The following is a 13727-nucleotide window of genomic DNA, read 5'->3' as shown; positions in this document are numbered from 1 at the left end:
AGTGTCACATAAGGCACTTTACAGTATAAACCACTAACTGACAAATCCTATTGTGTTACATTTAGCCATGGAAATACAAGAGGGCCATGCCACTTGTTTCACTGAAAAGAATATCTGCAAGGCAGCTGGAGCGCTAAATCTGGATTACCCTGCACCCTTCCCCCACAAAGGCTTTAATTTAATCCACTTTTTGTGACTGCAGACACCCACAACATAGTCTTACCTAAGATTAAACTAAAGGTGAACATGGGTTGCCAAATCCCTTTTGTCCTTGTGCTCTAACCTGAGGAGCATGTATATCCGAGCTCTGACGCAGGAATTTAGCAAGAACTGTTTGAAAACTTCTAAATCCCTACACCATTCACTAATCCTTGATGCTGATCAATGGATGTTTAAACTCTTCAACAATGACCATTCTACTAATGAGCAACTTTCTGAAATTCTATACAGCCAGTAATTAAGTAATGCATTTAATTAAGTCAAAACTGTTAAGCTACAAAAACAACATCACTCTTACTTTAATTTATTCATCTTCTACCGCTTATCCGTTTCTGGGTCATGGGGGGTGCTGGAGCCCATCCCAGCTCACAGTGGGGGGGTATACCCTTATTGTGGAGCAACAGCGCTAACCACTTTTATGTTTATGCACAGCAATGAAAAAGAGTCAGTTTTTTGCTCCTTTTTTTTTTTTGTTTAGTATAGTTGCGTTACCTTACTTGTTTTACTTAGTCTAACAAAATCACCCGCTTGACTCTCCACTTGAAATACCTCAGTTATAAAATTGTCTAACTTCAGAAAAAAGTTTCCTTTGTACTCATCTCCATCAAAAACATACTGGCTGTCATTATCAGTTAGCAGTTACAAGACTGAAGAAATCAATGTGAAATGGGGCAGCCCAGATACCATTAACCTAACTGCATGTTACATAATCAGGGAGCACATTACCAGAATCAGTCAATCCTCCTGAATCTGCCCGCACTTGCAATGAAAGCTTTTGTTCTTTCATCGGCTGTGGTTTGGTTTCAAAACTATGGCATTAGGTCAAAATGTGAGGGAGAGTTCAGAAGCACTGTGGGCTGTAAACAGGCTTCTTGGAAGCATGTGTCCTACGGAGTCTCTCTCTTTTTTATCTTTAATCTTTCTTTTAACATCTTCTTTGGGTCAGAAATAAAGAGAACAAAGTTTCAACCATCAGATAGGTGTATATACAATTATAAATGAGCAAGATCAGACACGATACCACATCGTGCATGCAACGTGAATGACTTAAGCAGCAGATAAATTACAACCCAGAGAAATGTGAATCTAACCTTATGGAACTAGATTGGCACACTTCAGAGATTAAACGGAGACCCATCTCAGACAGTGGGGATGCCTACATTGCTTCTAATGAATGCCAGATATATCTGGGATTTAAGGTCTTAAGTTGTATCTTTTGTCAGATCTGAGCATGTGGGACTCCAGTTGTGTGCTACACCTGAAAAATAACCTGAATATAATGTTTTGATAATAACAAATCACATTTAAGAGAAATCTTATCAGGAGCAATCTGAATGTAGGAATCAGAAGGATCACTCAGATTTGATGGCTTATAATTCTGTGGCTGTTAACAAAACAAACAGACTTGCACAATAGGCAGATCACACATATTTCATATCATATTGAACACTAGTTGTTAAGGATACTGTACTTGCTGTAAGATAAAATAAGACTGCCAGAGACAGAATCAGCTCAGTGTCAATTCTGGGCAGCACTGTTAGCTGCTGTCAGGGGAACCTACATTCAAGATATTTCTAGCGTGGAATAAAGTACAGGAAACTAGGAGCTGTGTGGGAGTGTGTCCAAAATGTCCGACCTAAACCCGTCACTAATCCATCATTAAGAGCATGTCTACAACCTGTTATTATTCATGTGATCCAGTGCAAATCATGAGAAGGGTTAGATCATACAGGGAACTATATGTCTGAAAATGCTTTTGTGACATCCCCTTTTTAATTTTCTCAAACAACTGGGCTTTCGTTTTTGCTTAAAATAGACACTTTAGAGTTTTGATCGTTTCAGTGAGAGTCTGATTTCCTGCTGTGATAATAGCAAAAATAGTTAATATAATAGTTTCTGCTCTTTGTATTGATTCATCTGAGGGGTGCAGCTTCACTTTGCTGCGTCCACATGTGCGGTGAGATTTGCATCTATTTCACCATAATTTAATTCTGCTCTCTTGAATTATCTCCAGACAGCCTGACCATAGTTATTCCAGGCAGCGTAAGAGGGCACAAGTACAGTTGGGATCTACATATTCATGACATCTTAATGCTACAACCAGCAGTTTGGTGTGTTATAGAGAAAATGTCAATCACCTCTGGGATTTTTTTTTTTTTTTTTTTCTCCTCGAAATCCTTTTTTTTTTTTTTTTACATCTAGAGATTAGCAAAAATATCTTGTTTCACAATACACCAGCACAGTGCTCAGTGTTTGTTAAGGTTACCACTCAAGTTTGGTTAAATACTGATCACCATTTTGTTGACAGGTGCAACAAATATTTTCTTCCTCTCATTTACATATTAGAATCTCTTTGATTTCTGAAATGTGTATAAACTACATTTTGGTTCAGGCCACATTCTCCACAATATCTGTGTGAAACTCTAACTAGAATACAGCCCGACCGTAACCACTGTAAAATACACAATGGCATTTGAAATATATTGATATATGAATCATGATAACCTGTTTGGTGATTGTGTCACAGGGAAGTATATGGTTTCTCAAAAGGTTCCTGGGCAAAATTCCCAGAGCCTTAAGCCATTGAGTCATTTGATAAAGTTCAAGTGAGAACCATAAATACATGAGAATAAGATACATAGATGTTCATAGATGTTCTCTGCAATGAGTCTTATTGAACAACTACAGTTGTTTACTTTTTTGGAATATTTTCCTTTAACTACACAGTACTGTGCTTTCAAAGATATAATCGAGGGAATTAAAAGATTATATTTAGTTCTGAAAGAATTCAAGCAAGAGCAAGTGACGAGCAGAACAATAATCATGAGAAATAACATACCATGCTCCAGTAATAGATCATTTGAATAAGTTCTCATTGTGTCATCATTGTGTGAATGCTATTTACATTCTGTTGCTGTAAACTGAAACAAATAATTTCTTGCATGATAACACTTTTGCAAACAGCAAGACATAAATGAAATGTTCAAAATGAACAGATTGTTGTAAAACTGCCAGACCTGTTGCCTGCGCACTGTGGCTCTTTTTAACTGTCCTGTTTTAAGCAGAACACTAAGAGTTACCAAAAACTTCTCTGTCATAACCTAAGGCGTGTTTTACCATATGTCAGATGTGTTAAACAGAAAGAATCAAATAAAATATACTTGGTTTCGTGTTTGAAATAAGTGAAAATTCTCTCCTCCTGGTCTTGTATTTTAATTGATATTTTACTGCACAAATACAGAAGTCGTGATTAAGGTGCAGGGACAATGGGGCGCTATTTAAAAATATTTAACCATCCTTGATAGTGTTTTCTTATGGGGAGTGGTTATTATTTATTTTAGATTCTACTTGTGTTCAGGTGAAAAAAATCTGATTTCCTATCATTACTATTATTATTATTATCACTATTATATTGTTGTATACCTCTGTATACCAATACATTTTAAGCAAATGAAAAATAATGTCAACCTTTGAACAGTAAAAGAATTGTATTATTTTATGCATCAACTGTAACTGGGAAACAACCATAACCTATGTCATTGTTGCCAAGCGCCACAAAGGCCTTTTAAGAATTCACTCAGTGTTTTTATCATGTTACTGTTTCCAACTGTTTTGCTGAAGACTTTCATTTGCTCTGTTTTATCCTACACCTAAAAGCTATCTGGCGCAATTCGCCAGATTTACCATTTCATGGCAAGTGAACCGTCAGACTCGCCAGTCAACTAACTGTTACATAAGGTTGACATTTTCAAGAGGCGTTGGCAACAGATACCTTCAAGTTGGAACAGGTTTGCTCACAGCTGCCATACCTTTAACAGTCAGTTTCAACTTTTATTGCGTTACCTCTGTGGGACACAATCCAAAATTACTTCAAAAAATTTCACAATCTGCAGAGCTGACAAAGAAAAATTAAGCAATGTGCTCATATCTTGAAATAGTTCTATTTAAATAAAGAGTTGAGGGATTCATAGCCATGCAGAAATGGTAAGGATACTCCTCCATGCTGCGAATGTCGACAGCAATTATTTTGGGCCTGCCAGCTTTGGTCCGTTTGGTGGGCCCAGTCAGGGACAGGTCACAGAGGTCAATTAAGTCCTCAGCTGATATCCTCAGTGATACTTCTGCTTTCAGGTCACACAGCGGCAGAGGCTCCCTGGACTAAAAGAGTGGAAGTCAGAGGAAATCAGATGAAGAGGGACGAAATTATAATGCAGGCTTTCATAGAATTTCTATATATAATTTAAATAATAGAATTTGGAAAGGTGATCATTGAAAAATGACCCAATAGGGACAGAAAGTGTAATGTCAGTTTGGATATTAGATTTTCTTTAAAACCAGGAGGTAAGTAATTAAACTTCATCTCCTCTCTATTAAAGATACACCATATTGCCAAAAGTATTCGCTCACCTTCCTTGACTGGCACATGAACTTAAGTGACATCCCATTCTTCATCCGAAGGATTTAATATGACGCCAGTCCAAACTTTGCAGCTATAACAGCTTCAACTCTTCTGGGAAAGCTTTCCATAAGTTTTAGGAGTGTTTATGGGAATTTTTGACCATTCTTCCAAAAGCACATTTGTGAGGTCACAAACTGATGTTTGACGAGAAGGCCATGCTCTAAGTCTCCGGCCTAATTCATCTCAAAGGTGTTCTATCGGGCTGAGGTAAAGACTCTGTTCAGGCCAGTCAAGTGCATCCACACCAAACTCTCTCACCCATGTATGTCTTTATGGACCTTGCTTTGTGCATTGGTGCACAGTCATGTTGGAACAGGAAGGGGCCATCCCCAAATTGTTCCCACAAGGTTGGGAGCATGTAATACTCCAAAATCTCTTATATTCCATACCGTATATTATGTAAGAGATTTTGGTAAAAAAATTCCCATTAACACACTCCTACACGTTGTGGAAAGCCTTCCCAGAAGAGTTGAAGCTGTTATAGCTGCAAAGCGTGGACTGGTGTCATATTACATCCTTCGGATTAAGAATGGGATGTCACTTAAGTTCATATGCCAATCAAGGCAGGTGAGCAAATACCTTTGGCAATATAGTGTATATTCCTTCAAAAGAGTTTGTCTGTATAACTCGGTACAGAATTTCTCCAATTATTATCATTAGAAAAAAGCAATATTACAGCTGAGAGAGCACCACAGATGACCACCAGCATTGGCCATGATCTGTAGCCAGTCTCCACCTGCACTGCCATGAGTTAATTAAACTAGCCAACCTGAGGCATAGCTGCAGGGGACTGCACCTAGGTTTTCACTGGTGAGCAACGGTCATACTACTGGGATTTCCCCATGCTTTTTTATTATTAGCATAAATTGTAAAAAGTAAATAAATAAATCAAAAATCTTTAAAAACAAAGTGTGTGTGTCCGGGGGGGGGGGGGTCCCAACACTTCCAAGTGCCTTTGAATAAAAAGCTACAATGGTATTGCATTAATGATAAGTTATTTAGCAGTGGTACTTCATTTACATGCAAATGAAATAGGTGAGAAATGCTAACAATATTATCTATGAATTTTTGTGAACTATGTGAAAGACATTTATTGAACAGAGAAAGGCCAACTGCACACTGAATAGGTTGGGTGACAAGGTTCTGCCATCCATGAAATAAAATGTTTGAAAGCGACTAACGCCACTGACTAGCTGAACAATCTTCCGTCCACCCAAAAGTAAAGTAAAATATATCCCGCTCCCTTCACCTCGTGTCCTGAAATCCAGATATTAGTACACTGTTTGTTAATCTGACTACAGCACACATAGCTGCTAAATTATGAGCTCTCTGAGTGAAGGTGAATAACTTGTTCTATGATTAAGTTTGAAGTGCCTGTACTATGCTTCTACGACTATATTAATTTCGGTTTTATGCTTCTATTTCACAATTTCTTCAGCAGAAACTCTACACACCTCCAGGATTTTACATCTAAACGTACGACAGTATGACGACAGCAGATTAAACTTGACTGCATTACATATTGCTCCTGTAAATGTTAACACGCACTGTTACTCATGACATTTAAAAAGGACCTAATGGGACGTTTTCTATGTCACTGAATGTGGTGTCTAGCAGTACTTGTTGCTTGTGTATACAAGAAAGTATAGCAAAATCCTCTGAGCAGCATTATGCTTTCGGGGCAGATCAGAGGCTGCAGTGAGTTTTGTTTGAGGAGTGATGAGAGTGCCCCGGAGATTGTCCTGCTAACTTGAGAAGAAATGATTTGAGGGACAAGAACCAGCACTGATGTTGCTTTCCACTGCAGGGGACAGTTCTTGGTGAGTAAGGGGATAAGGGTTGATGCTGAGCTAGTAATTTTCATCTAGATTGCAAAGAGAACAACTGGCAATATCCATACAACTAAATTCATGTGCTGACGATTATTTGAGTCTTATCTACTCTGACTGCAGGGTTGTGCTGAGACTATATATATGAAGCTTGACTATAGATTGAGACAAAAGAGATATAAAGCTGTTGCATCCCCCTTTTTCAATTTTCTCAAAGAATTTGGTTTTTGATAATTTCAATAGGTATCTGATTTTCTGCTGTAATAACAACAGAAAACACTGTTTCTACTCAGTATCGGCGCATCTATGAGATTCAGCTTCACTTTGCTGCATCCACATGTGGAGTGGGATTTGCATCTTTTTCATTAAACAACTCTATTCTGCTCTCTTGAATTATCTCCAAACAGCCTGACAATGGTTATTCCAGGCAGCACAGCTGGGATCTACATATTCATGACATCTTAATGCCACAACCAGCAGTTTGGTGTGTTATAGAGAAAATGTCACTCACTTCTGGGATTTTCTTTGTCAGCTTTAAACCAGTTGTAGCTTGAACATCTGTAGACTCACAAAAATATATTTTCTCACCACACATCAGCACTACAATACACAATGTTCTGTTTTTGTCAAGCCACTGAGGTTGTTTTTTTACAGTTATGTGTTACACCTTGTTACTTTGTTTTGGTGAAGGGCGCATTTGAGTATTTTATGACAGGAGAAGCTAATATTTTGTTCCTCTCATTTACATATAATGGGATGCAAAACTATTAGAAAAAAAAATAAATAAAATCAGATTATTTTTTTTTTTTTGACCACCCACATCCTTATGCATCTTGTTTCATGATTAATGAAGGCTTAAAGAGACAAAAAGTAAATAAATAAAATAAAAACATTGCTTAGGAAATTAATATTGCCTTTCCCTTAGCAATTTTCTTTGATTTTGCCTATCAACTACAGTGGAAACCCTGACTATGACACATTTCAACAACTTTAACTATTGCAAACAAATTTTCCAGAGAATCCATCTACACAGTGCCCTAAAAAACAATATTCATAACCTGATTGGCAGTTGGTTTACAAAAAGTACATTGGACCAGATACAGTTATGCGGGTTCAAGTGAGTCAAACCTGGGCTGACCTTTTACTCAGATGAGCAACTACAGTAGTACTGCAAAGTACTGCAAAGTAAAATACTGTTGACTTGTACAAATACCAGTTTATTTGCTGAAGAAACAGTGCATGTCAACTATCCCGGGGCCAAGATGCTGGCTGATATAAAGTAGGATTTTCCTTTTATCTCGTGCAGACAGATACTTAATGCAGTTCAGGTGACTCTTGTGACTTACATGCATTGATCAGATTTGCTCACTAGAATTAAGGAAAAGTGCTTTAAAAAGACCAGAATATGCAGCTGCTAACCCTGTTGTCGGCCATCATGATGCCACACTCATCGGCTCATTTACATGCTGTCATCACAAAACACAGGTGATCGTGTTGTTGGGATCGCCTCCCATGTGCTCTGAAAAGAACAATCGAGAGGCCTACAGGTCCCTCCTGAAGCCTGGGCCAGAGCCAGAGCCAGGATCCACCCCTAAGGTGTGGTTCTGAGTTTCAACAGAAGGGCATTGGCTAGACGCCAGCGCCAAAGTAAGCCAAAGTAAGAGGCTCGTCTGGGCAGAGACAATTAGAATAGTGTGCATTGCCTTTTCTTTTACTGTCTTTTGCTTATTTGGCATTCAGTTCTATCTGTTTTTTGCTTTGTCTTATTTGTCTTATTTCCCTTAAACCCAATACGTTAGGGTTAGGGTTAGGGTTAAAACGGACTGGTGCTACAGAGCTCATGTCAACTGTGACCGTGGTCAGTGATTGAGCAGTATCACTAGTTAAAGGACCAATACCCGACCCGTTAACTCTTTTCGCTGGCTTGTATCGTGCTTGTATAGTGATATTGTAATAATCAACTTTGGTGACGTCGTCTGCTATCTCCTTCTCCTTCCCTCTTCTTCACCTCACACACATTCACACGCAACGACCAGTCACCATCTTGGCTCCGACAGGTGTGTAGTCAACGTCACTCCATCGCCATCTTGGCTCCAACAAGTGCGTAGCCAATGTCACTCCGTCGCCATCTTGGCCATTGAAAATGTCACTCACGTGACTCTCCAGCCATCTTTACTGCTCACACACATACAGGCACACACACTCCTTCTCTCCCCTCCCCACACGCTCATATACATGCACACACACACACACACACACCCTCAAGACCCATAGATAGACTGTTGATGTGCTATTGTGATTGTCATTGCTATCGCTATTTATTAGTGTTGCAGCATATGACGTTATCGTTGTTACTGCTACAGCTATCGCTAAGGCTATCCATATTGCTAACCCATTCTTATTACACGTGTTATCTGTTGTAGATCAGTAGCAGATGTGTGTCATTGAATAATCAAACTATAACTCAGATGTGATGTACTTGGAGGCAGAAGTTCTACCCTGACGCTCACAGCCTTGCAGTGCTGAGCCCTGGGCTATTGTATTCAATTAGATGGCTGCATTGCATGGTTCCTTAGAGCTGAAAAGATTCATCTCGTTGGCCGAGCTCATATAAGATGATCAGAAAATATCTGTGTAAAAGCCGACAGATCTACTACAGTAAAATCAAATAATGTCTCTCCCTTTGTGCACAAACGCATAAATATAACCATACATAAACGACAGGAAATATGCAGCTTGGGATTGCCTGAGGCTGACAGAGCACTGAGTTGTGACTTAAATGTCATGATGAATAGTGTGTGCCAGCCAAGAATGGCTTAATGACACTTTCACATGTCACTGGCCTGACAGTGATGGGCCTAAACTGGAGCTGCTGATAAACAGACACAGATGTTCTTAGTGTATGTGTGTGTGTGTACACATAAATGCTCATGGTACACAGTTGACAGAAAAACCTTAAATTTTAAATGTATTGAACTAGGAGCTCCAGTGTTGCACAGCTTGATGACTAGGTGCCAGCAACTCATTTTAAGTGCCTCCACAATGCGTAATGAAATGGTGCTGAAATTTTTCACAAAAACCAATCCATTTTCTGGTGTTTGAGTATAATGTTTGAAATAAAAATACATTTTATCTGCCAAGTTTGCAGACAGACAAAAAGAAAAAGAGAATAATTGTGGCTATAGTCTGAGAAAAATTGCTGACAGCAAATACCACTCACAGCAGCCACACACACCTATTTCCACATCAGGGATTTGAAAATGAAAAACCCTCAAAGCTTTTCTTACTGTATACTTCGTGTTCTGGCCTCACAGCAAACACCAATAGAAAATTTTACATGAATGTTTTTGTCTTGGGGTGGTACTGAAAATGGACCCCCTGTATTTGCTGAGAAAGGATAGATTTGCAGTAACTAAATTATGTTTTGATGGTGTCCAAGCAACCTGTTTTGCACTGAAGGATAATGACAGAAATATTTCATATTATTTTAATGTGCAGTTTGTTGCGTGAGGAGTATTGACTATCAATATTGAGAGTTATTTTTAATACATAAAACTATTATCAACAAATCTGCATACAAAAAGCTCCAGAGCTTCGGGCATTTCATTTCAGCATTTGATCATACTGTGTCCATATTTAATAAGTGTGGTTATGATTGTGTCTAAATCCTGTGCAAGCTATCATCTGAGGTAATAAGGACATAATACACTGCAAATCTTATGAATAATGGCCTTATCTAATTGCGAATGCTGCTCACTGTTCATGGTAAAACAGCAGACATAAATACTGAGAAATTGGAACAAAGGAGGATTCCTGTTTACTCATGGACAAGCTCACTCACTGAAATAAGAGCTCTGCTGGCTGTTAGATGACAGTAAGCCAAACATCTGCTCTTCCAGAGGGAAATGGTATGAACCTGTGGTATGAACCTGTGCACTGCACCCGAACTGCAGGGAACATATTGTGGATCCCACAGAAAATGGCAGCACTGACTGTAGTTTTGAAAATTTACAGTTCCAGTGAGTATTCTACCACAGAACTGTGCTGACCTAGCAATTTTAGGACTTTTGTTAAATTTTACTATGCAAAAACAATTTTTTTGTCCTTCTAAATTGAGGCTGAAGACAGTTTGCCACTTCCTTTTATCATATTAAATTTGGTATTACTTATTCATATCTTGCACTCTGCTGCAGCTTTGCTTTTACTTTAATTCAGCCTCTTTCATTTCATTTAAGCTTAAAGAAAAAGGTTCATGTTTTCCAAGTCTGGCATGAGACTATACCCTGGTGGCAAGAGGAACACTGGTTCAACAGATTTTGCCTGACATGAATTTATTCCTCTTGTCCACACCAACAATGTGTCTCTGTGTGAGTGTCTTAACATTCTGCATTTTAATGACAAGGAGAGCCTTAAACCAACATGTTCAACCTCAACCAAGTTTATTTTGGTCAAGGTGTTTACATGAAATGTTTTTTTTTTTTCATTTGAGCTTCATAACAGCAACTAAGAAGGAATTGTTGATGTAACTATACATAAACCTTTATTTGCCGTTGCCACAGCCTCATCACACAACACAAACTTTCCCAGGCTCCAACTGAGAAACTTAAAATTCTGTCAGCAATCTTCAGATCAAAGATTAATCTATGCCAATATTTGAGGTAATGAGTGATGAGCAAAGGCTTTCCTAGGAGGAAAAAAAAAAGAAAAAAATCTTTTTTCTATATTTCTTCTCTATAGTCATATTGTATGTGTATCGTATGAGTGTGTCTGAGGTCACTCTCTTAATAAGCCTGACATTTCAACCTATGTCAGCCTTGCCTGAATGTTTTCTGAGGAGGAGGTGGGGTGCAGATTCATGTGGCCATGGATCGATGCCATCACCCATACAAATGAGCGAGCGCTGAATGAGGAAGATGACAACAATCACTTGGGCACACCACAAATAGGCTGACGAGTGTTTGTGAGCTGTCTGGACACAATGTATTCAGGTGTGAAAGGCAAACATGGCTGCACCACAAAAACTAAACAAAGACAAAAGGCCTGTGTGTAAGACAGCATCTCATCAATAAACACTCTGCAAAACTAAATATTCAAATCATTCATGAAAGTTTGTTTTAAGGAATGCTATGTGATTATTCTTAATTGCTTGTGCAACTGTACACCTGTATCGCTGACGGGGTGGGGTGACATTTTTTCTGATCAATAGCACCTGCTGGTGTGGAAGTTGAATGCACTTTGCTTTGCACAAAAGCATCTTTGTGCATTATGATCACGATTAAACAATCATTAGTAGCTTTTCAAAAGTTCTATATAACCGAAAGTATAACTTTAATTATGCAGGTGTCAAATGACACTGAAATATTTTGACTGGCCCTGGGATGGGTGACCAAGAGAATGGATTTTTAAACAAATCAATATTTTAACCACTTCAGGAATTAGAGACGGGCACAGCCATGTACTGCATCGAACTTTGATTCCAGGGAAACTTACTCTCCCACGAAAAATCAATAGAGCTTAACAGGCTTACTGGAGTCACTTCAGAGCTCCACAATCTGAAATACAAACAAAACAAAAAAAAAAAAAAAAGGTTTGGATAGTGCACAGCGAGTCACTTTTTTTGAAGGTCAGTGACAAGAAATAGATGGCCGCCGTCCAACATCAGGTTTAACTCTTCTTTCCACAAAGAAATAAAATCTATTTTCATAAATCAGCCATTGATGATACAGATTGAAAAAACCCTTAAAATTCCTTCAGGCAGAAATAACTCAGCATGTCGATACCTATCTGTTTTTATGGATGACACAATTTCAAATGCAGAAATGTTGCTGGAGTCTTGGAGCACAGATTTTGACATTTGTGGGCGGATATTATTTTATATATGAAATTATTGATTAGTGCATGTGAAAGGGCACTGTGGCAGCAGGAGAATATTTGTATTGAGTCACTGACTCTGGGGGAAATGAGAAGTGAGATAATATTTGTAAAGGAAAGGAAGTTAAATACTATTTTGCTTTATATTAAATGGCATTTTTGTAAAGGTACGTGTGTGCGTGTGTTCAGTGAAACTCACCAGGTCTGTCTTGGGCATGTCCTGATAGTCAGATGAGTAGCACACCGTTGTCTTCGCAAAGCCATTGTCGCCAGCTACCTGTGGTGGTGGCTGAGCATGTTGTCTGTATGTAGCGCTCTTTGGAGTCCAGCAGAAGAGGTTGATGGATTCATGGACACAGCGCTCAATGTCAATTTCTTTGCAACACAAAGCACAAGAGAAAAGGAAAAGCCATAAATAACATAGCCTAGAGGACCAAATATGACTCAGTCAATAAAATCTAAACTTGTTTTCTAAATTTGGCAAACTAAAATATTAATAATTAAGATGGATGGTGAGCATTATGAGTAACAGTGTTTTAGATCACAAAACTACAAGTATTGGATCAATACAAATTTTGTCCTGTCAGTGACATTGAATAAAAAGGGTTCACTAAATTTATTAAGATTCAATTTTACGGTAATCCATTCAATAGTTGTGAAGACATGTCACTTAAAGCTTTGGGGGGATATTCTGCTAATCTTTAAATTTCCAATTACCACTGACAAGATCTTACTTAAATTATTTTACTTGTACATGAGAAAAAATAATGAATAAACAGAGTGAACGGCAGAAGAATAAAAATGTCATTCCCTCTTTTGAACAGTACAAAACAGAAGAAATATGTAAATAAGTTGTTGGTGCAGTTGAAGACATGAGTATCTTGACCAAGGCACTTTGCTGCTATTAATAATCGTAAATAGTCATCCAGCAGCAGCTCTTTAAAATATTAACTGGATATTGTGTTGCTGCTTTCCCTCATAGCTGAGCTCCCCAAATAGGTTTTTTACGACAAAGCTAAATTTCTCCTTTCCCCATTAATGCCTCTCCAGCAGTATCCATGCTTCTGCTTCTTGCATGGAGAATAGAGAGGATTATGGAGCAGGGACTCACTGGATTAGCCAAGGATTTGGGTAAATTAGGAATTCTTTCCATCACACTGACAGCATGTCTTTTTCACTCCCCATTTTTGTGGATAATAAGCAAGTCTGGCTAATGAGCATGTGGGCCAAGCTCAAGTGAAATTTTATAGAAAATGCATCTTTTTTTCCCTCCCTCTCTCTTATGGTGGTGTCAAAGCAAGCGATTTGTCAGCTCTCCAGGGCAACGACCTAACAGACTCAGTTACAAG

General features: G+C 38.5%; 1 protein-coding gene across 5 annotated transcripts in view; it reads right to left on the bottom strand.

Annotated features, from left to right (window-relative positions):
* Positions 1-13727, bottom strand: part of tbck (TBC1 domain containing kinase) — a 39682-nt gene that overhangs the window by 2147 nt on the left and 23808 nt on the right. For all 5 annotated transcript variants that reach the window (XM_029497326.1, XM_029497320.1, XM_029497322.1 and 2 more), the window contains 2 exons: positions 12578-12753; positions 4214-4377 (listed from right to left, as the gene is read on the bottom strand). In XM_029497326.1, the coding sequence (XP_029353186.1) occupies positions 4214-4377; positions 12578-12753 (340 nt within the window). The remainder of the gene's footprint in view (positions 1-4213; positions 4378-12577; positions 12754-13727) is intronic.

The sequence above is a fragment of the Echeneis naucrates genome, chromosome 1, assembly GCF_900963305.1.
Source record: "Echeneis naucrates chromosome 1, fEcheNa1.1, whole genome shotgun sequence".
NCBI lineage: Eukaryota > Metazoa > Chordata > Actinopteri > Carangiformes > Echeneidae > Echeneis > Echeneis naucrates.
Note: the sequence above shows the minus strand (reverse complement) of the source record. Positions and strands in the feature narration are given on the sequence as shown.